General features: G+C 32.2%; 1 protein-coding gene across 1 annotated transcript in view; it reads right to left on the minus strand.

The window, feature by feature from the left end:
- The window catches only part of LOC148301476 (inactive dipeptidyl peptidase 10), a 156,912-nt gene that overhangs the window by 50,823 nt on the left and 81,582 nt on the right, over positions 1 to 24,507 (minus strand). Inside the window, exon 6 of the mRNA XM_088273183.1 lies at positions 5,957 to 6,009. Coding sequence (XP_088129309.1) covers positions 5,957 to 6,009 — 53 coding nt within the window. The remainder of the gene's footprint in view (positions 1 to 5,956; positions 6,010 to 24,507) is intronic.

Here is a 24,507-nt window from a genome sequence, read left to right on the forward strand (position 1 = left end):
CAGCCGATAGAAAAGCCTGGAGACAGTTTGTGGACTCCATATGCTCCACCTAGGGAGCGGATATGGTTTAATGAATGTGTTTATTTATATACCAAATAAGCAGACAGTACTTTACCTTCCCAACAATGATAACACATGCAGTTCGTGAAATAGTGGAATGATGCAACTGCATTTAGCAATTACAAAAATCAGTCTCGCTGCAGCGTTTAACACTGATTGCAGTCGAGTCATTCCCAGGTAGGATAAAATAGGGATGGGGCTGAGTTGAGTAATTTTTTATTTGTATAGTCTTTTTGTTACAATCTTAAATTGTGAATAATCATACATGACAAGGTGGGACCATGACAGAAGTCTGTCATAATATTATTTGACTTCGTTCATTCATTGACGGTCCATAAACCTCACAGAATGCACCTTTTTCTGTTAGGTCGCAATAAAATACGTTATATGACGATAATCGAGATACTTTTCACGGTATAACCTTTTCAGGATCTTTCGAAACTGATAATAAAATCCCGGGCAAATGGGAAAGAACGAGTCGGCTGGGGGTGTTTCGGAGTAAATGCGAACCAATGTAGAATGATACCAGGGTAGAAAAAACTAAGAATCACAAAAAACAACAACATTTTTCCCGACAATATTGTTTTTACATTAAGAGGAAAGTGCCTAGGTATATTAAGGGAGCACATCACTGCGACGCTGACGACGCGACTGAGCAAAAATGGCTTTTTACGACACTTTTTATAACTCAATGAAAGAAGGGTATATTATGAAATGTATTTTGATATTTTGACATGATGAAGAAGAATATAAGCTTCTGAGTATTTACAGGTATAACAACCTGTCACAGGGTGGTTTAAGTGTAAACTTTATATTTGTGTATCATTCCCCGTTCTACCATGATTGACAACCTTATTCTTCTTCTTCATCTTGTAGGCCTTGTGGCCTGTTTTTAAGAAGGATTAGCCTCCTGCTATGTCAATTCCCAGCTACCGACCCATCTCTTTGGTGGTCTGACCAGGAATCGTCTACCATGGGGTTCGCCGTACAGTGCGACGTAAGGGAGTCTGGATAGTTCTATTCTCCTCACATGCGCATACCATTGTCTCCTTCGTTACCTTCCCCGCCTAATGACATCTTCGATCTCGCATATTTCCCTTACCCTGGCGTTTCTTATTCCATCTCGAGGACTCTTGCCTGATATGCTTCTTAGAGTCTTCATTTCTGACACTCCAAGCGCGTTTATTGTGGCACTACAAACTGACTGCCGAATCAAGTAACGAAATTAGTATTCTAATGTGAATATGACACCTTCGTCCGCCTCCGTGGTGTAATGGTCAGCGTGTTTAGCTACCGTGCTGGAGGTCCCAGGTTCGATTCCCAGGGGGGGTGAGAATAAATATTAGTGATTTTACACTCCAATACTTATTTAATATTACTCTGGACTTAGTCCCTGATGCGCAGGAGTGATCACCTTGCCTTTATATAACTAACGATCAAGATAACATTGCGTCAATAATATGCAGTGCCCTATGCACCATCGGGTGCGGATAAGGGTTAGAAGAATATGAATATGATACCTGAGTTTTACTGTTTTTATACATTTTAAACCAAATAACGATTTTAAAAGGATCTTTAAATACGCCATTTTTTTGTTTTAAAATGTGATATATCTAACAATGTAAATTTTATACTAGCATTTCTATGTGAAACTGCATTTTATTGTTAGTATTTTAAGACACCATATCTTGCAATGTGCCCTAACCATTCCCTCTTCAGTCTTGCTACGCGATCCATGATATCGCTATTGGATATAATACCTTGCTTTTAATATTTCTTTTTTAATAAAAGGAACTTTTGTAGAGGGAAGTCTAAACGTACCTATTTCATAAAGGGTAGATTAGTGGTTATGTCTGAATGCACTGCTGACTGTCCTCATTGTACTGGGAGACAGACACAAAGGTGCATTCACACTGAAGAGGAAGCGCTGCGGCGCGGTGCGGCACGATGCGACAGTGGAGCACTTCCGCCTACATAACTTAACTCTGTCCACGGTCTACCGACTGCACCCCACGACAGCCGCGTAAACCAAAAAGACAAGTTTTCTTTGAAACTCTCATCGACTAGGTACAACAAAAGGCAGAATTATTTTGATGGTCGTAAGTCGTTATGATTTAGAATTAGAGGAACGTACTTTTTAAATATGTGTTTTTTGCTGTCTGATATATCGCTCACTATCGCTCAAGAACGTCATAAATAAAAAAAAACTTCATTTTTCAGCAGAACGTTTTTAAAGTTTAAAAATATAATACAATGTTTTTAAACTAAATATCCAACCACTTACTTATTGAACTTTTTACTGCGCAACAGATCTTTTTAGGTAAAACATGAACGTTTTTTCTCCATATGGAAAATATTTAAACAATACATTTTCTTCAATGCCCTGGCATTTACGGGGCTTACGACCGTCATAGGCAGGTGTCATTGATCACTTTACTCACGCGTAACATTCACCAATTTTACCCATGATTGACAACCACACTACTCAAATTTTTATAGCTCCTATATTTATGATCCAATTTCGAACCATTTTTAATTGAATCACTAGAATTTTCACTAGAGATACCTATTTGTGAGATGAAGAAGCTTTTTTATTGAGCAGAACAGAACACAGAACTTTTTTATTGAACAAGTATTTGGACACACTCAAAATGCGAGAAATCAGTCTTACGGTTATATATACTCAGTACTATATAGTCAGCGGCGTGCACAGATAATTAATTAGGGTACTGATCGTACCTGCTACAGGGCAGAAAGTGTTGTTTTTGCATTTTGAAGAAAAGATTTTGTTTAATTATTTTTTTAAAATATGCTTAATATTTTTCAAATCGAAAAAAACATTCAGGTTTTACCTAAAAAGGTCTGTTGCACAGTAAAAAGTTCAATAAGTGGCTTGATATTTATTTTAAATACATTTTATTATATTTTTTAAACATTAAAAACGATCTCCTGTAAAATCAAGTTTTTTGATATATGGCGTTGTTGAAAGGAGTGAGCGATATGTAGTTACTAATCACGGGTAGAATGATGAATGTTACATATGTATAAAGTGTTCACTTAAACGAGCCTAAGACACGTGAATATTAAGACTAGCATATTCTTCTTCCATGTTGAAGAAGTCAAAACGTAAACAAAAAAACACATAAAGTTTCATAGAAAATGTGTGATATTTTTCCTTTGCGACCGCCATTTGCGACCCTTTGAAATAACACGAACTTAAAAATATCGTGCATTCTCGGTCTCCCTTTGTTTTGTTCATATTCGCCCTGAAAAAGGCGGGAAACAGGGCATTTAGGCGGGAAAAGCGAGCGGCGGAATAGTTTTTTCCCGCCATCGTTATCTTTGGGCGCGCATGCATGATGCATGTGTACACTCCACGTATTATTGTGCGGGGGAAGGCGGTAATGGCGACTGCGACGGACCGCAGAACTTCGGTAGGCACTGCCTTATATTATTATACATAACATTTTTGTCAATTTATCATTCTTTTTACGAGCGCGCATTGTATATGAAATATATATGAGGCCAAACGAAATATCGAAAAAAATGTTTGTTCTTTTCCTTTTTTCTGACAAATTGGCAATTGCTGCGATATATATACAGGTACTTTCAATTTTACCATAGACATTGATTGCATTTGGTCGCAAATTATAAAGCACTCGAGTATTTATTTAGAAAATTGCTGAAACGAATTGACATCTCACGTAGATGAAGAAGAATATGGTAGTCTGGGTTGATGTGTATCAGATCTATATCAGAAAAATCAACACTAAAGAAAATCTAAAAATATTTTTACAACAAAACGCAGTTGAATTTAGAAACTGCATTTTAAGAAATATCGAAAAACATATCCAAATAAAAATTATAAATTTAAGATACATCTTTTGAAAGAAAAAACTAATGATGAAATGCAGTATCACTTAGCGATTCCAGTTAAAAAATCTACTGTATTCATTTCAATTTTTATTTTAATAAGAAAATTTTACAAAAAGCGTCAAAACACGTGTTACAATATATTTCAAGAGGTAGTGGTATTTATCAAGTGAAATTTCATGGAGTTCCACTTAGAAATGCCAGTAAAAAAAATAACATACAGGACACATCAAATTTAAAGAAATATCTGACAATATATCTAAATTAAAAAATATTTTCTTTTACAGAAAAAGCAAAAAAAAAATTTTACTTTAAAAAATACTGAGAAATTTCGAGAACAAATAAAATGACACACTTGTTTTTTTTAGCATCAAGCAATTATAACAAAATTTGCATTCACACACGGTCGCGGTATGTTGTTTAGTGGTCGACATACAAAGAGAAGGTTAAAATTAAATTTACCCTCAGTAAAAAAAAAAAAACAAACTTAAAACTATAATTCAATGTGTAAATCTTGTTTTTCATACCCGAAAAACATTTAAATATCAGACCGAAAAAAATACGAACTAGAAAAAAACAATTTCTTCTCTTATTAAACACGCCAAAAAAGTTTTAAAATCACATTTCCCAAGCTATTACTACTCGTATGATGGTCAATAAGAACCGTTTTTAAGATTTTTTTATTCAAAAACCTACGCAAGCTAAGTACTTTGGTGAATAAGTTTTTGGCGCTGAGTGGAAAACTCTGACCATTAAAATGGTCATAAAGCATTTTTTTTCAAAGGGGCGAATTAGGTTTTTTTGAACCGAGGAAATCTATGCTTGTTCAAAAAATATAAAAACGTTATCTCCTATACTGTTTGAATTAATTAAATAACTTTAATGGATTTATTTGTTCCAAATCTTTGATTTGAGTGTCCACGCTTATAAAACAGTGTGAGAAAGAAAAACCAATATGGCAAAGTACTAATAAAAGAGTTTCTGCTCAAAAAGAAGGTCCTTTTCATCTCATCAATAGATGTCTCTAGTGAAGTTCTAGTGAAACAAGAACAATTTTCAAAATTGGTTCATATATCGTAGTCGTACAGGAGAAAATGACTAACTGACAAAACGTAAAATGTTCAGGAGGGCCATTTAAGTCACTTTTGCTTGCCAACAAAATATACATCAATGCAGTCATTTTTAACAAGACAATATATTATACTTCCTTGTTTAAAATCGTTTTGGGATTTTTTCAGGGTAAACATAATAGATGACTTCGCTAGGAATGAAAACCTGACAATAACGCCACATCGCCTTGCATTAAAAGTTGTTAATATGAGAAGATGGGCACGGTTGAGACACGTCCTGAGATTTCCGCCTGAGAGCATCAAACTCTCATATCGCTCACTCCTTTCAACGACGTCATATTTCAAAAATCGTCAATTTTCAGTTGTGCATGTTTTCAGAATGCCCAAAAAAATGTACTATATCCCAGCAAAAGCGGCATATTTTTAACTTAATATTTACCCGCTACAGGGCAGAAAGTTGTTTTTGCATTTTAAAGAAAAGGTATTGTTTAATCTTCAGTTTTTACCTAAACTGATCTGTTGCATAATAAAAATTACAATAAGTGCCTTAATATTTATTTCAAGAATATAATGATATACATTTCTTTATATTCTTAAACTTTAAAAACGATCTCCTAAAAATTGAAGTTTATTGATACATGACATTGTTGAAAGGAGTGAGCGATATCTTTTCTTCCAACCCTAAAGATTTCGGCATCCTGGACCATTGACGACCAATCAATGAAGCTTCGTAATGCTGGACTGACATGAGAGGAAGCCAAGGAAATGGCAGGTGACTTGGGATAACTTGTAGTGGCCAGTGTATGACCACCAAGGTAGCGAAAATGGAAGAAGAAGAAGAGATAATCGATAGAGCGTTGGAAACATGAGGGACTTTGTATCCATCTATCTGTTTCAGATAGGATTGAAAAAAAATATCATTATCATAAAATAAAACTAATTTTAATACTCACTCATTTGTTACGTCGTAGACTGTATAGTGCGCGGTGAACGTTCTCCGGAACACCTATCAAAGAAAAATAAAACAAATTAATCAATACGGTAATAAATACTAAACGTAACATATTATTAAACAATAAATTCACCACCATTTCATCTCACCAATAGATGTCTCTAGTGAAGTTCTAGTGATTCAAGAATAATGTTTCAAAATTGGTTCATATATATAGAACTTCCAAGAATTTGAGTAGTGTGGTTGTCAATAATGGGTAGAATTGGTGAATGTTACACGTGTGTAAAGTGATCACTTAAACCAGCCTATGACGGTCGACAGCCCCGTAAATGCCCAGACTTCCATATTCTTCTTCATCTTTGATGAGATGTCAAAAAAATTAATAAATTCGCCGCTGGGGTATCCACTATTTTAGAGTATATTTATTTTTATTATAAATATCTCAAAATGGATGCAGAAGAATATGTATATATATATATATATATATATATATATATATATATATATATATATATATATATATATATATATATATATATATATATATATATATATATATATTTATATATTTATATGTATATATATATATATATATATATATATATATATATATATATATATATATATATATATATATATATATATATATATATATATATATATATATATATATATATATATATATATATATATATATATATATATATATATATATATATATATATATATATATATATATATATATATATATATATATATATATATATATATATATATTTGTATACATTTATATATATATATATATATATATATATATATATATATATATATATATATATATATATATATATATATTTTTTTTTTAACTGGTCAAAAAATACGTTTACCATAAATTGAGAAAGATAATGTCAGGCGTCTCCCTTAGAATGTAAAATAATTCGGTAAATAATTAAAAGTATATTTTATCATGTTTTCGTATACTCGTATAGTATGTAATTAACCTATGAATTTCAACCATATACGTCGCCGACGAAGTAACATGCATTTGGTGATCTTTTCAATTGAAACATAAATACAACTTCCAAAATTTGAGTAGTGTGGTTGCCAATTGTGTGTTAAATTGTGAATGTTACACAGTGTATAAAGTGATCAGTAAAACCAGCCAATAGTAACTCGTAATCCCTGTAAATTCAGACTTTTGGAACAAATCAATGATTTGCGAAAAAAGCTAAAACGCTCATAATATTTCCAAATGAAAATAAAACACAATCAGACCACACTTTGAATATATTAATGTAAACACGACTAGTTTCGAAAACTACAGATGTTCTCATCAAAAAGTGAAAATACAAGATGTATATACAAAACAGTTTGCATTTTGACCTGTTGAGGAGAACATCTTTTGTTGTGAAACTAGTCGTGTTTATATTGATAAACTCAAAAAGTGTTTAATAGTTTATATTAGAAAATATAAAAGTTTATATTTTCCATCACGTATCATTTATCACCATTACATTTAAGTTTTATACTGACATTTATTGCTGAAACTGCATTTTATAACATAAAATAATAACTTTTTAGTTTTTCCACAAATATTTATCAGAGTGTTATTAAAGTTATTCCAAATCAATGATTTACACTCAAAATATTGTGAAATAAATAAATTATTACTAAAATACGAGTGCGGTTCTGTAGTAAGGGAGAAAAAATGTATGCCTCCTATACGTAGGTACGTTCACAGTAATTTTTGCAATGGGTCACAGGCGGGTTCCCTAGTAAACTTTCTGATCCGAATTCATAAAAGGGAAAATATTTTACGAGTAGGCTGTCGTTCTGGGCAATAACTGAGATTAATAAAAACGCCAACAAGCCGGAGTTTTTAATGCTGGCAAATAAACGCAGAAATAAGTTGTGTAACTACTCCCGAGGAATTACACTCGCGACTTAAAGGATAGTACACCCTTGGCAAGTACATACATATATCTACAACATTTTGAGTGTGTATAGTTATATGTATAGTTATATATCTACAACAGTTTCATTGATTAATAAAATAGTATCTGCTCAAAAAAAATATTTTCGTCTAACCAATACATGTGAAATTAATACTAGTGAAATTCTAGTGATTCAAAAACAATGTCTCGAATAGTAACCATACGAAATATTATTTTTTGACATCTCATCAAAGATGAAGAAGAATATGGAAGTCTGGGCATTTACGGAGCTCGAAACGTTGTTCTTGAATAACTTCTTTTCATCTCACCAATAGATATCTCTAGTGAAATTCTAGTGATTCAAAAACAATGTTTCGAATTTGGATCATATGTATAGAACTTCCAAGAATTTGAGTAGTGTGGTTGTCAATCATAGGTAGAATTGGTGAATGTTAGTGATTACTTGAACCAACCGATGACGCTAGTAACCCCCGTAAATGCCCAGACTTCCATATTCTTCTTCATCTTTGTTAAAATGTCAAAAAATAAAAGTACATACATCGTTTACAGAATACACGTTTTATTAGTATGGACATTTCTTGGTAGAACTGCATTTAATGAATAAAATAACAATAATATAGATTTTCCACATAAATTTTATTTGACCAGCGACCGGGCTTCCAGATTCAGCTTCCTGTATCCAGATTATTCTAGTATCCACATATTATTTAAATTTACATGCAATATCCATTTCTAAAATAAAACTGTGTTAAGTTATACATAAAAAACCTTTACCAAAGCTTAAATATAATTATTTTTTTAATACAATACTAAAATTCATTCAATTTAAATTCATTTTGTCAGAAAAAAAAATATGAAAAATCGACCCCTGCCTTGTTGTGTACATAACATAGAATTTTGTTATGTCATGATAATAACCTAGTAACATGATAATAACCTGATAATTACTTACTAATTCTAGTACCTGATTATAACCTCGTAATTATATTAACATGATAAACTGATAAAAACTTAGTAATACTAGTAACCTCGTATAATAAGTATATTAGTAATATAAATTATTCAAAATCACAAATTAAGGGTGTAAAAATAATTTATAATAAGTATATTACAGGGTTGTAAAGTGTGATATATTGTATAATATTTGAAGCCAAAAGCTTTCTTTATGCGCTGTGTTGAATACGCCTTGCAAATTTGCTGATTGTGTACGTCTCGACAGACAGAATTTAAGGCATCAATCTCCAAATTCGCACTTTTTGAGCAAATTTCTAAACATAGGAAATAATCTACTTTTTTTGTTAATCTGACCCATATCAGCACAAAATGGTGCATTGGTGATTTTAAACAGAATCATCAACACTACATAAAGGCAAGGTGATCCAGTTATCTAAATATTTCGAACTACGGGTGGAATCTATGGTATTGGATGGGATAAATATAGTATAATAAGAGAAGAGCTCTTAAAGGATATTACTGTTGAATGATACAGAAAATGGAGGAAATCAAAAGAAGATATCTACTTTTAATTAAAAAGACGGAATGAATAAACTCTACAATTAGAAATATAATTTATGCAGTTCTTTAAACTTGGCATCTTCAAGTATTTTAAATACTTGAAATTGGTCAGGACAGGAGTTGGAATAATCGGCGTGTATGTATGAGAAGAAGTATGATTGTGGAAGAGGCAAAGATTGTGTGCAAAGACAGAATGGTGAGGCATTCTATTCTCTCGGCCTACCGCTGGTTAGTAAGTTAAGTTTTTTTTGGTAAAGATTTTTTTATATTATATAACCTATTCTTATTATAAAATTAACTTTGTAATTGTTTAGAATTATTTTGTAAAAAAAAAAAGAAATAGGAGATCGCGATTTTCAATTCTGTATCGTATAATAAATGTACGAATGTGTTCAGATGTGTACTGTATACTTATGGTGACATGTATAAATGATATTCAACCCCGAGCCTCTGTCAAACTGCGCTGTGTTCGTAAAGGATTACCAGTTTAGCAGATCCTCTGAATAAAAAATATTTAAATTAACTTCTTTGTCAGCCTTCTCTCCACTGCTGGATGTAGGCCTATTCTAATTATTTCCAGATTTCTCTCGTTTGGGCTTTTTCAATCCACATACTGCCCGCCACGGGGACAATGTTTTGGGTTAGTAGGAATAGTATGTTGGTAATGTCGTTTCTAACTTAGAATCATTGACAACATTTTGAGTGTGTCCAAATACTTGTTCACAAAATCTGGATTATCTCCAATTACAGGAGTTATTTTCATATTATTTTTTGACATCTCATCAAAGATGAAGAAGAATATGGAAGTCTGGGCATTTACGGGGCTTAAAAAACTCCTGTAATTGGAGATAATCCAGATTTTGTGAACAAGTATTTGGACACACTCAAAATGTTGTAAATAAATTATCTGGTCAAATTATAAGCTTAATAATAAAAATGAAAATGGTATTTTCTGGCGTTTCTCATGTGTTATTATAATCCAGGATTCGGATCTCACATACTAATATAAGAGTTTCTGCTTAGTAAAAAGCTTCTTTACATCTCACCAATAGATGTCTCTAGTGAAGTTCTAGTGATTTATGAACAAGGTTTCTAAATTGGTTCATATATATAGAACTTCCAAGAATTTGAGTAGTGTGGTTGTCAATAATGGGTAGAATTGGTGAATGTTACACGTGTGTAAAGTGATCACTTAAACCAGCTTATGACGGTCGTAAGCCCCGTAAATGCCCAGACGTCCATATTCTTCTTCATCTTTGATGAGATGTCAAAAAATAATAGAATCATTGAATTATATGAATTCATGCCTTTAACGAGATAGCGAATGTTTCACTCAAGAATTACATGTAATTAAAGTAACTTTAAACATAAAGAGTAAACCTATTCACAAGAGTAAGCTATAAAACACGGAGCCTAAATAGAGCCATGATAAAAACTGTATTGCATAAGTTGTGGATTGATTTTAGAATCTCTTGGATGTACAATATATAATTTAAAAAAAAAAACTTATTATATTGTACCTGTTATTTTAATCATTCTGAAAATTCAACTATATTTTTAATGAATTCTTCTGATATGCCAAATGCTAACTTTTTGAAGGTTTTAAAATATTTATTTTTATCGCTATAAAGTCAGGTCTAACTTGAAGCTGTGAGTACTATACCACGAATTGCGACGAGATGGCAGCGAGCCAGTCAGAAGATTCGCCCGTATATCTATTTGGCCTCAAATCACTGGGGATTTAAAAAACTTTACTCCTGATGGAAAAACTAGTTAAAAGTGGAGATAGCTCTCTGCAGTTTTATTTAGATTTTTTAAATCGTTTCGTAGTGACTATACTATTTTTTTTTGGAAAGTAAAATAATAGTCCAAATAAGAGTCCAATTAGCAAACAAAATTTAAATTATAATCATTTATGATAATTTATACAACGCCATTTTTGTAAAAATACTACCTCAAATGTGTTTATTTTAAATTATAAATTGTAAATATCGTAGTCGTACAGGAGAAAGTGACCAACTAACAAAACGTAAATTTTTCAGGAGGGCCATTTAAGTCACCTTTGCTTGGCAAGAAAATAAAAACTAATGCAGTTAGTAAACTAACTAACTAACTAACTAACCATCACGCCGCTTCCCCGCAGGGGTAGGCAGAGAGAATAGAACGCCACATCACTCTGTCTTTGCAAACGTTCTTCGCCTCTTCCACGTTCATGCATCTCCTCATACACACCCGCCGATTGTTACGACTCCTAACCTGACCACTTTCAAGTATTTGGCATATCTGATCGTGCCATGTTTTTCTCGGTCTTCCTCTGCTCTTTTTTCCACTTACATTCGCCTCATAAATTAATGCAGTTAGTAATTTTGAACAAGTCAATATATTATAAATTTTAAGTTTAAAATCCTTTGGAATATTTTTCAAGGCCATATTAAGCTAGTAAGATATCAAATAGTCAATGATCACGTTTTTTTTTAAAATGTACTTGGTCACTTTTTCCTGTATGACGACGATATGTGTATGCTCAAAAATATATAAATAAATTAATTACACCGAACACATCGTAATTGTCAGTAGCTTTACAAATATTACCATTCCTAATATATCAAATAAAGGCTTTAATTTTTAAAGGCTTATCGTTGAAACGTGATCATCTTCAATCACCCGATCAAAATAAAACACCCTCTATATTGATCAGATTCGTGAAGAGTTTTAGAGAGCACAGGGAAAGTGTCACATATCATCCCTTCCGTACATCAAAATCAAAAATTCTACGTCATAATAAATTAAACACGATCGACGGGCGGTTGGTTAATAATCCCTTACTTGACAGACGGGTCGGTAGGGTGCTCTGGGTGACGAATAGAGTAAATTTCCAATATTCGTACACATCTCGTTATGGAAGCTTTTTTAAATGGCACGAATACGAGGTTGTACGAAAACAGTATTTTTTTCACTAAAAAATCGTGATGTTTATTGATTTGGTATTTATTTTCTGGAGTTACATGATGATTTAAGTATAAAAATTTAAAAATACCACATTTTAGTGTAAACATTTTGTTTGTATTTTCACCTGTTAAGGAGAACTTTTGTCGATATTGAAAATAGTCGAGTTTACATTTAAATACTAGAAAAAGTCTTAAAAACGTTTTTCATTTTTATATTTATAAATACACAAATAATTGTATACAATGTATGATAAATGTTGGAATGGTGATATTTGGATCGAATGCAAGGTTTGGGTAAGCATTACCTATAAAAGTAAGAAAGGTGTGTTGAGATGGTTTGGGCATGTTAATTGAATGAGTGAATTAAGAACATTAAAACAAATTTGTAGTAGAAGAAGGCCGAGATTAGAGGGCATGATCAATGATTTCAAAAACTTGATGTGTTCAGGCGAGGAGTTAAAATAATCGGCGAATATCTAACAAAAGTTGCATGAATGTAGAAGAAGAGACGATTGTTTGCAGAATTTTTTTGAAATACAGATCGGCGTGGGGTTCTATTTTCTCTGCCTACCCTTGCGGATGCAGGATAGCAGCGTGATGGTAAGCTAGTAAGTTGTTATTTAAACGATGAATTTATGTCAGTGAAATGAATCAAATGAACACCCCAACAATTTATTTATTTATGTTTTTAATGTATAAAATCACCGTTTTAAAATTCCAATCTAAAATAAAGAACCAATTGCGAGTTGTACGACTACAGAAGTGAACGAATGGCGAAATAGCGCCGTAAATTTGCACCAAATTCTCAAGTGTTTTTTATCCTTTTTCCATTACTGAAAAATGTTTGAATTTTCCCAAAATATTTGCCCTACTACTGTGATGAAAATATATTTTCCAATATACTAGTATCCCCCCAGGCAGGTCCGGATTAAGGCTTCATACAAAATGCAAATACTTGATAAGGGATGAAGCGTCAACCGCCGCTGTTGGATTTTTATGTAAAAAATGTCAAATTCACTATTAAAAGGGGGTGATTTTGCGATCATTTCCCAGCTTATTTTCGATAAAATTCCTGGACTAGAGGATTAACAGATGGAATGAAACCTTGTGAACGCTGAATTGATTTATATAATTTTTTTTTTTTTAGCCATTTACAAATTCAATAACATGATTAGTTTTAGTGTATCCCAGTAGATTTAAGAACGGTAACGCCAAAGAACGTAGCAAGTAAATACCCAGACATGCATATTCTTCTTCATCTATGTTGAGATGTCAAAAATGTACAAGTAAAGAAACTCAGATTAGTATTGAGACATACATTTAAAAAATGTCAATAAAATACCTGGTAAAAGTATAAGTTGCACACAAACTTAAAATCAATTATTGTGAATTTTAAAATTTACTTAATAAGACGAATATAAATTCTTATAAATCATAAATTGAAATCCACCATCTTCATAAAGACTTATGACTTTATTTAAATAAATAAAAAATAATAATTAAATGTTCGATTAAATATTACAGTTATAAAATAATGTAAAAATGGTTGTTCATCGATTGGTATGGGTATAAATAATCCACCTTGGGTCATTCATATAATATAAAAACAACTATCAAACTCTACCACTGGTCAAAGAAAATAAATGTGAAAAAAACTCAAAATGTGTTTTTGTTATCTTATTAAATAAAATGCAGTTCCACCAAGAAATGTCTAATTGAAAAAAATGGGCATTGATTTAAAAATAAACTGCTTAAAACACTGCTTTAATATTCTTAGTTACACTTATTTTTTGTCAACACTTTGATAAACAGATCTAAGAATATAAAGTGTAGGTGACATTTACAACGAATAAATGATTTAACGTGAGAATTGTACCACTTTTACTGTAATGTACGTAAGTATTGTTACTGTAAGCGTTATTGTTCTCAAGTAAGGCGTATCTATCAACATCAAACGAAAAAAATCGCACTGCTGGAACAAAAGTAGGCATCTCTAAATCCACATAATTAGATTATTAATAATGTATAAGAATAATATATAATAAGATATACGAGTACAAGAAGTATTGGGCAAAGGCCTGTCTTCAACTGTGACATTAAGAGTAATATTTTTTTTATTTGTTCGGGAATTGTACAACTTTACTTTAAAAAAATATAATAAACAAAAACAGTTACATTAACAGTAATAAACATTACATTACATTAACGAAAATAGTTTTATTTATAATAATAAGGCCAATTAAACAATTCTACATTTACGTTATAATTACTGTTGAAACATTAAGGGATAAAAAAAAGAAAAAAGAGAAGAGTCGGTGTGTGTTTGTGTGTGTGTGTGTGTGTGAGAGAGAGAGTGGAAGTAAAAGGGTAAGGGTATGGTATAAAATTATATTAAAATATAATATATATATATATATATATATATATATATATATATATATATATATATATATATATATATATATATATATATATATATATATATATATATATATATATATATATATAATAGAAATCTGGGTATTTACAGGGCTAACGACCTGTAATAGGTTTATTAGACCTACAAGTGATTACTTTATTTAATGTGTAATATTCAAAATTCTACCCATAATTGTCAACGCACTATTAAAATATCTATGTAAATTGGTTTCGTTTAAAACAAAATGAAGAAGTCCTTACTTTGATCTCCATAAGATTATTTTTTAAATACAAGCTTCTCAGCGCTCCTGAAAATGTTTTAGTTTACAAATTTAAAATGTTCGTTTGTTATAATAATAAATATATTTTTTTAGTAAAAAGAGAACGAAAAACTTGATAACAAAAGTAGTATATAATTTTATATTAACTTGATAAATACCAACGTTTTTCAGATCTATTTTGGAACGTGTTTTTGTACATTCCGCACAATAAAACACAATAAAAATGGACATATATCACTACAAAGTGACGCCAAATCAATTAATGAAACAAAAACAGTATTAGGTATGTACTGCAGATTTCAGAAAGAGGTTTTTGAAAGTATCAAATTATTAAAATTTTCACCCATAAAATTATTCTTTCGATATTTTAATTATTTGTAAATGGCAACATAAAGTATTAAGCATGTTAATAATAAAACAAAATCCTATTGAGTACTAGGCGCCTTTTGCCTCACCATTGTGGTACAAGAACGTACTCAATCAAGTTTAGCCATAGCGGGGACTGGCGCTCATTTCCTGTGCGGCAGAGGCGCCGATCCGTCTGAACAAAGACCTTAAGAAATTCCATCGCCGACTTCAATGAGCCGTTTTATCGATATCACAACGGCTCCACTCTCCTCGAGGGTGAGATAAGTACTCCCTAAGTAGACACCCCTTCAATTATCATATCGCCCATTGCGCTCAAATAAACGGGTTAATTACGCACTTACACACGCAAGTCAATATTTCTTCTGAACACACTTTATTTCTAGGTTCTTATCTGAAACTGTATGTACGACAACATTTATGTTAAGGTAAGATAAAAGAATTGGTAAATGATAAAGAGTGGATACTATGAAAGTTGTACAGTAGTTTTTTTTTCTTTCTTTTTATTTGTATATTATGTTAAAGTAGATAATATTATGTTACTAATATAATTATCTATTACACGAAAGTATTATAATATAAAAAAAATCATTTACAGCGACGGATATGAATAATTTGTGAAAAAATCGGGATAAATCACTAATACACAAACGTTTCTCAGTGTGTGCGCGCGTGGCGTGCTTTGTGTATACGCATGTCGTAAATTGTTTACTGCGCCAGTATTGCGCAGATCGTCTTACGCGGCGGTCGTGTCGCTACGCTAGCTATTGCGGCTACTTGCGATGTATTTTTTCTCGTTTTCAGATACTTACTAGAGCTAACATTACAAATTCTTTACATTTCAACTTCAACTATGGTCAATAAAAGCAATATTAAGAATATTCACATCTTTCCCGTTTATAAACCACATTTTCATATGGTGTACAAAATACATATCACTGGTACACGCGGAAGGGAAAGGTTAAAAATAACGTACGTAAAAAGAAATCGACTGACAAGACAAATTAGGTAGCTTGGTTATTTTAATGCATTTCTATTGTTTCAAAATGTTGCAGGTTTTGACATTTAAATTTGATAATTTTTACCATTTTTACGAAATTAGACATAGCTTCCCAAACCGTATTAAAAATGATGCGGAATGCATCAAAACACGTATCACAATTGATTTTAAGAAACAGTGGTATATACCAAGAGAAACATGAAAAATTAATAGAAATCACCGCAAAGTGGCCGCCGACTCAATAAATGATTTTTTTTTAAATATTAAACAGTTAAATTTTAATCAAATTTTAACTAAAGTAATCACACGAGAAAATATTTCTTAGATGATAACAAATTAAAATAAGGCTTATAATTCCAATTTAAATAATGATTCAATGCTTAAAAATTATGCAAAATGCATCGAAACACGCGTCACAACAAATTTTAAGCAAAAGTGGTATTTACCAAGTAAGTGTTTCATAAAACGTTTTTGAATACAATTTTCATGGGAGCTCTCGTAAATGTTTTTTTTCTCTTCAGTTTAGATAACTCCCACTTGAGCGAAAATAAGATAACCGTATTATGCACACAGAAAAGTAAACACAAAGAGTATAGAATTTCCACCACAAATATTCTTGTCAGTTCGGCGTAAGAGGCCATGCAGCTGCGATGTTTGAGATATTGCCATTTTGTTTTATTCACAATTTATTGAATATCTTTTTGAAAAAAAAAATCCAAGTTCTGGATTTTTCTCTTCATAGGAATTGCAAAATCCAGAATTTGCAAACAAAATTTAATTTTTTTTAATAAAACAAAAAACTGGTCATAAAATAATTTCAATAAAAATTGAAAATTATGTTTTCATGTATCTCTTACGCGAGTAAAATAATTCGGGAAAATTCTTACATACACTTATGAAAGTTTCTTGTATTTATTAAATTCTACCATAGATGTTGCCGTAGAAGTTATATACATATAATGTATGTGTGTATGTGTGTTTATTATTCGAAATTTGAGTAGTATGGTTGTTAATCTTGAGTACAATGGTAAATGTTAAACAGCGTATAAAGTAATCATTTCAACCGACAGATAACAGATCGTAAGCTCTGTAAATGCCCAGTTTTCTACATGCTTCTTCATTTTTGTTGTGATATCAATTAAAAAATATGTAAAATGCAGTTCACCAAGAAATATCAGTAATAATTGTACGCATATATCAATATGTTCAATTTGTTATTTTAAAAGTATTATTAACTTTGGAGTAGGTATAACACTTTCTTATCATTCATCGTTCGCATTGTGTTATACCTCTCAAAAACTTCACGCTTCAGAACAACCATTCCTATCAGGTCAACTATAGACAACCTGATGAAGGAGTGGTTATTCCGAAACCGGTAGACGTAAAGTAGAGATTTATTACACAAAGTAAACAATGAATGATAAGGAGAGTTTTATAAATATTTTCCACTACACGATCCATCAATTTAAATAATTAATATAACATGTTACTAAGTTAACTGTGTTCATCGTGCAATAAATAATGCAGTAATTATTATTATTATTATTATATTATAGTAATGCAGTGCTCTATACACCATTCGATGCGAATAGTAACCATACGAAATATTCCTAAACAAATTGAGTTAAAATAGAATTCATCCTGATTCAAAAGGAATATTTATTTTTCTTAGATTTCGCGGTTGTGATTTTCTGGTGGAATCCACATTCCCCCTGTTTTCCCTGCGATGTTTTCTTAGTGTTTTGAATGGGAGATTGTTGAGGGAACGTAAACCCTTCCCGGAAGAGGAAGGCGAGGATTTACAGCAAACATTCTGGAGTCGAGGGTGACTCAGTGTTTTCCCGGAAATCCAAACGATTTTTCTGGAATAACGCGGAATTTACGTTCATTTTCACGCGATAACTTGTTTACTGCCGTCATTATTATCAAAGGAGTCCTACTGTTCAAAACCCTCAAATACTTGTTCACAGATGTGTCGGGTTGTGGTCCCGTGGTTAGTGTCGCGGACTCTTAAGTCAGAGTTTCTCGGTTCGAACACACTCTACCACAATTTGATACCTATTTCTAATAATGAACCGCTTAGGCTTACATAAATAGTATGAAATTGAAATATTTGTGTAAACAATAAAAACACAAATATTTCTCTTTGAAAATTAAACAAATAAAAAAATATGGATTATCTATAATTAGGAGTTATTTTTTACATTATTTTGTTGACATCTCAACATAGATGAAGAAAAATATGGAAGTCTGGGCATCTACAGATTTGGAAACACGTATTTAGACACACTCAAATATTACAAATAAACTGACTGGTTAAATTATAAGGTAAAACAAAAAAATAAAAGCATATTTTCTAGCGTTTCTCGAGTGAATACGATCCAGGGTTCGGACCTCACATACAAATGAAAAAGTTTTTGCTTTATTAAAAGCTTCTCTCATCCTAACATAGTCTCTAGTTAAATTCCAGTCAATTTAAACAACATGTTTCGAGTTTGATCAATATACAATATCTAGAAGTTCTAAGAAATTAAGAAGTGTGGTAGAATTAGTGGAAGTTACACGTGTGTACATAAAGTGATGTCTTAAACCAGCCTATGCCTAAGCCCCATAAATGCCAAGACTTCCATATTCTTTTTCAACTAGGTTGAGACGTCAAAAAAATTCCCAATTGGAGATAATCCAGATTTGTAAACAAGTTTTTAGACACACTCAAAATGTTGTAAATGTATTTGCATACTTTTCACTGTGATTTTGGCCTTAGAGCAAGTGGCGCGAAAATTAAATTTTCGGATTACTCCCGTGTCGGTTCGCGCTGCAACCTCCATAGATTGCTGGGCTCCGGAGAGAGCTATTATAATTCTATGGGTTTTAGATGAATCAACTTGGTTTATTGTGCTAGGAAAATAAATTTGTGCTGCTCGCGAGAGTCCATTAATGTCCGGTCGTTGTGCTGTGACTACACCACTTTGCATTTTATTTTCCGTTGGGGAATTATCTCTATAGTATGTATGATATCTTTTGAAACTTTCTTTAGCGAAGTATAATAATCTATTTGTAAATATTCTAATTAATTCACTAACTAATCATCACGCCGCTTTCTCGTATGGGCAGGCAGAGAAAATATAACGCCACACCAATCTGTTTGCATACTTTATTTGCCACTTCCACATATTATTCCAACCTGATTACATATCCTGACCGTTTTTATGTATTGCAAATATTTGATCGTACCAAACTTTTCTCGGTCTTTCTCTGTTTCTATTATCAATCACATTCGTAAGTAAAATACCCTGGGTTTGGATCTTGCATATAAATAAAAGGGCCTCTGTTAAAAAAAACTTTTTTTATTTAAGTTTTACTTAGTAAGTACCACTATTTCTTAAAATCTACTATGACACGTGTTTCGATGCATTCAGCATTATTTTCAAAACACCGTATGTGAAGCTAATTATACATTTAAGTGTTGTGTCCTTAGGACGTTGAAGGTTCAAGAGGAGCGGTTAATTACTTTCATTTATTTATTTAATTTTACCCATACATATTTTTTATTTCGTATCAGTGGGAATATAGAACTTTCTTAATCCAATCGTAGATGACTGTCGCGAACTCATATGAACTGTGTCATGAGACTGATCTTATATCTAAGAGAATTTAAGTAATGTGGTTTTCAATCATGGGTAGAATGGTGAATTTTACACGTGTATAAAGTGGACAGGTCATAAGGACCATTAATACCCAGACTTCAATTTTCTTCCTCATCTATGTTAAGATGTCAAATGCGAAGTTATCAGACTACGCAGTTAACGCTTTACCTTTTCACTATAATTTCATCCCTGAGCTATTGGGGGTTGTGTAACAAAGTCAGGGTTGGCAATTTAATTGGTCGGCCAGCCCCCGGGGCTCGAGTTGCGTCCGACTCGTCGTGTAATCTGGCTTGAAAACTGATCCAGGGTCTACGAGCTACATGCCCCTACCGGCTCTAATTAGACACCACCAACTTTTCACTAGGTATTAAAACTACACTGCTACAGTTTGACATTAATTACGCGTTATAAATGTTCGTAAATTTAATCTTGTTTTTTGACATCCCTTCATAGATGAAGAAGAATATAAAAGTCTGGACATTCACGGGGCTTACGATCGTCACAAGCTGGTTTGAGTGATCACTTTACACGCGTTTAACATTCACCAATTCTACCCATGATTGACAACCACACTACTCAAATTCTTGGAAGCTCTATATATATGATTCAATTTTGAAACGTTGTACAAGAATCACTAGAATCTAACATCTGTTGGTGAGATGTCAAAAAAAAGATATAACTCCTATAATTGGAGATAATCCAGATTTGTGAACAAGTATTTGGACACACTAAAAATGTTGTTATTATAATCTTGAATTCAGGATTTTATAAAAAAATGTGAATAGGCATCTGCGAATGGGGAAAAGCTTAACAAGAGCAGTGTTTCCCAAGGTTATTTTTACCATGCCCCACTTTCACGAATCAAAAATCTCCCTCCCGTTATAATTTTTTTATATACCAACAAATTGTTAAAAGTGAATTACGTCAATTAAAAAAATGCACACACGTAATATACTATTTTTAAATCATTTTCATAAAAAAAAATATTATGTTACATTAAAACTCCAAAGAAAATAAGTGCGATCCTTGGGCTTGGCTTGAGAAACCGAAATGCGAATAATCTTCTGAATACTGACGAATTTTTTTCATACTCTTACTATTCACTTTTCCATGGGGATAAGAACTTAAATGAGTTAATGAGTTAAAATGAGTTTATAAACTTTACAAAATGTAAACGAACGAACAAGTTAATCACACACATACAAAGTACTCGACTATAATCTCAAGATTTTTACGATGGGCTAGTATTTCCATCTTTCACTAAAAATAATATAAAAATAATATAATATAAAAATATGCAAATAAAACAAAAATAAATGTATTGCCAACATATTCTTCAAAATTCTTCGCCATTGCTTTCAATTTTTCCTTTGTTTTCAAACTCCGTTCCTTGACTAACCCCTTCCCCTTACTTTCCCCCTATCCTTATTTATAGAACAATTTTATATTTTATATTTTAGTTATTATACAGACCTGAATGATGGAAGTTTAGCTTCTGAAACATGTAGTCTATAATTAAACTCAAGTGGTAAAAAACGAAGTGTTTTCTTTAATTATTGTAACATGTCTTACCACAAAGTTAATGCCGAAACAATAAATAAAATATTCTTCAAAAGTGACAGTTGCATTTTCTTTTTCAAAAATGCTTTTTTCGACAACAATATAACAAATATTGACGATTTGCGCATTGACAATAATAGACAATTCAAAATATCATGTAGTATGATTTGTAATGTACATAATCTTTATTTCATTTTTATAGGATGTATCAACATTTATAGGATTGACAAAAATAACTTTATTTTGTAACACACTGTACCTACTCGGTACGGTTTTGTAATTGATTATACCAAATATGCGCAAAGTGATTCGTAACTTGAAGCCTTCGTACAATGGAGATATTTCTGCTAGACAAACTGCGAAGTTACAGATCTCCTCATATTTAGGCACACACAAGACGAGTGTTATTAATGAATCCTGTCAACAGCTTTATAAATTCGACTCTAGACTTCGAGTTGAAAGTCATTAATTAAAATATACTCATATAGGTAAGCACTGGAGTTATAAATAATACTAATTCGATTTAAAATTTTAATTCAGAATTGATGAAAACAAAATATCAAACATGTTTTTTTAATAAATTGATATGCCTAACTAACTAGCTTACTATCCATTATGCCACTTCATTGCAAGAGTAGGCAGAAAGAATCGAACGCCACTCTAATCTGTCTTTGCAAACAATCTGCGCCTCTTCCACATTATACCTGCTCATAAATACCCGCTGATTATTCCAATTTCTGACCCGATCACTTTCAAATATTTGAAATATTTGTTCATGCAAAGTTTTCCTTGGTCTTCTTCTGATCCCGCCCCAAAAATTCGTTTTACAGTTCACTCATTCGTTCCACATGTCTAAACCATCTCAACATACCTTTCTTAATTTTATCGATAATACTTATCTGAGATAAGCATTATCGATAAAATTAAGAAAGGTGTGTTGAGATGGTTTGGACATGTAGAACGAATGAGTGAGGAAAGAACGGTAAAACAAATTTATGAGGCGAATGTAATTGGGAAAAGAAGCAGAGGAAGACCGAGAAAAACATGGCACGATCAGGTATGCCAATTACTTGAAAGTGGTCAGGTTAGGAGTCGTAACAATCGGCGGGTATGTATGAGGAGATGCATGAACGCGGAAGAGGCGAAGAATGTTTGCAAAGACAGAGTGGTGTGGCGTTCTATTCTCTCTGCCTACCCCTGCGGGGAAGCGGCGTGATGGTTATCTCAACTTTGCATTCTTTCCCTATATCACCATTTATGATACATTCGTCCGAGAGATAGCATTTCGACTGTATTCAGTCTACTTTCATCCTTATTTTTCCAACTCTATTCCTATTTCCAAAATCTTGAATGTATAATCAAGAAAAGGTATTTTTTGTATTAATATTGTTACCATGATATGTAATATAACTGTAAGGATCTACCCTGTCACTGGTAAAAAATAAAAGTGAAAAAAGCTATATATTGTTGTTTTAGTATATAAAATGGCGTTCCACCAAGAAATGTCGGAACAAAACTTAAATGCTGTTATATTTCCTGGTATTTTAAAACAAGACTTTAAAAAAACATCAATTAATAATAAATTTTATAAAGATCTAACATGTTAGCCCACGGTTTTATATTATTATATAATATACAAATTGTACAAGTTATATATATATACAAAAATACACTTTTTTAAAAGAGGGTATTTCAGTGCCAAGTCGCCTTTGAATGTCAAACCGGCGTAACTCTTTCTGCGCTTATTTGAAAAATTTATTTCCTTCCGAGAGTTGTTCCTGAAAATAGAGTAGATAAATTGTGTTGACGTCACGCCGATAAAAACGCTCCCTACAATAAACGTTGGCTGGATTTTTGCTGCATTTTTTGGATTTCCTCTGTATAAATCTCCCGGAAAGTCGATTGTTTGAACGAATGCAATCTTGTGGATACCATGGAATAGAAAAAGATTAATTCTGTTTGCATTCGCTTTGAAAAGATGTACGATTGTTTTTAATGCTTGAAAAACTGACTGTACTCTTATACTTTTAAGATCAAACATAAGCATAACCTAACTAACTATCACGCTGCTTCTGATGGGTAGGCAGAGAGAATAGAACGCCGCATCACTCTGTCTTTGCAAACGATATTTGCCTATTCCATAAATTATACATACTCGCCGATTATACCCGACCACGTCAAAGCATTAAAAACAATTGATCATGACAAGTTTTCCTCGGTCTTCCTTTATTCCTATTTCCAACTACATTTGCCTCATAAATTTGTTTTACTGTTCTTTCTTAACTCATTTGATCCATACGTCCAAACCATCTGAAAACAGCATTCTTAATTTTATCGATAATGTTCATTTAAGCCTTGCATTCTTTACAACATTTTGAGTGTGATTAGCTTAGATTAAATACCCAGACGTTTAAAAAAATAACCCTTTAGATACCTTCTTCATCTATTTTGTGATATCAACATAAATGGAAAAACCCGAATTTGTGAACAGAGATTTGAACACACTCCATCTTTCCTTTCATTCCATCTTTCGTTTGCCAACTCCGCGCTACACTTCCATACATTAAGGGTTGGTGAATCTGATACATCTAAAAATAATATTCATAGTTTCTATTCATGAAATGAAGTGGTGGAAGAATTCCGGGATTCCACTCTTTACTCTTCTCCTCCCACCCTCTTGCGAGATCGAAGATCACGAACATCTCCCAGTCACGATCAAAGTTGAATGCCTGTCGAGGTTTAGTGCCGATGTTAGAGGGGGGGCGGTGGTGGGGCGAACCGGGTAGGTACGTAACGAATGGGACAGACGATCGTAAAACGAAAGCCTCCCCTGCAATTTGGGGACAGGGTTTGTCCCCAAAT

This window comes from Brachycentrus maculatus, unplaced genomic scaffold, assembly GCF_059751285.1.
Source record: "Brachycentrus maculatus isolate JH-2025_06_01 unplaced genomic scaffold, ASM5975128v1 h1tg000559l, whole genome shotgun sequence".
NCBI lineage: Eukaryota > Metazoa > Arthropoda > Insecta > Trichoptera > Brachycentridae > Brachycentrus > Brachycentrus maculatus.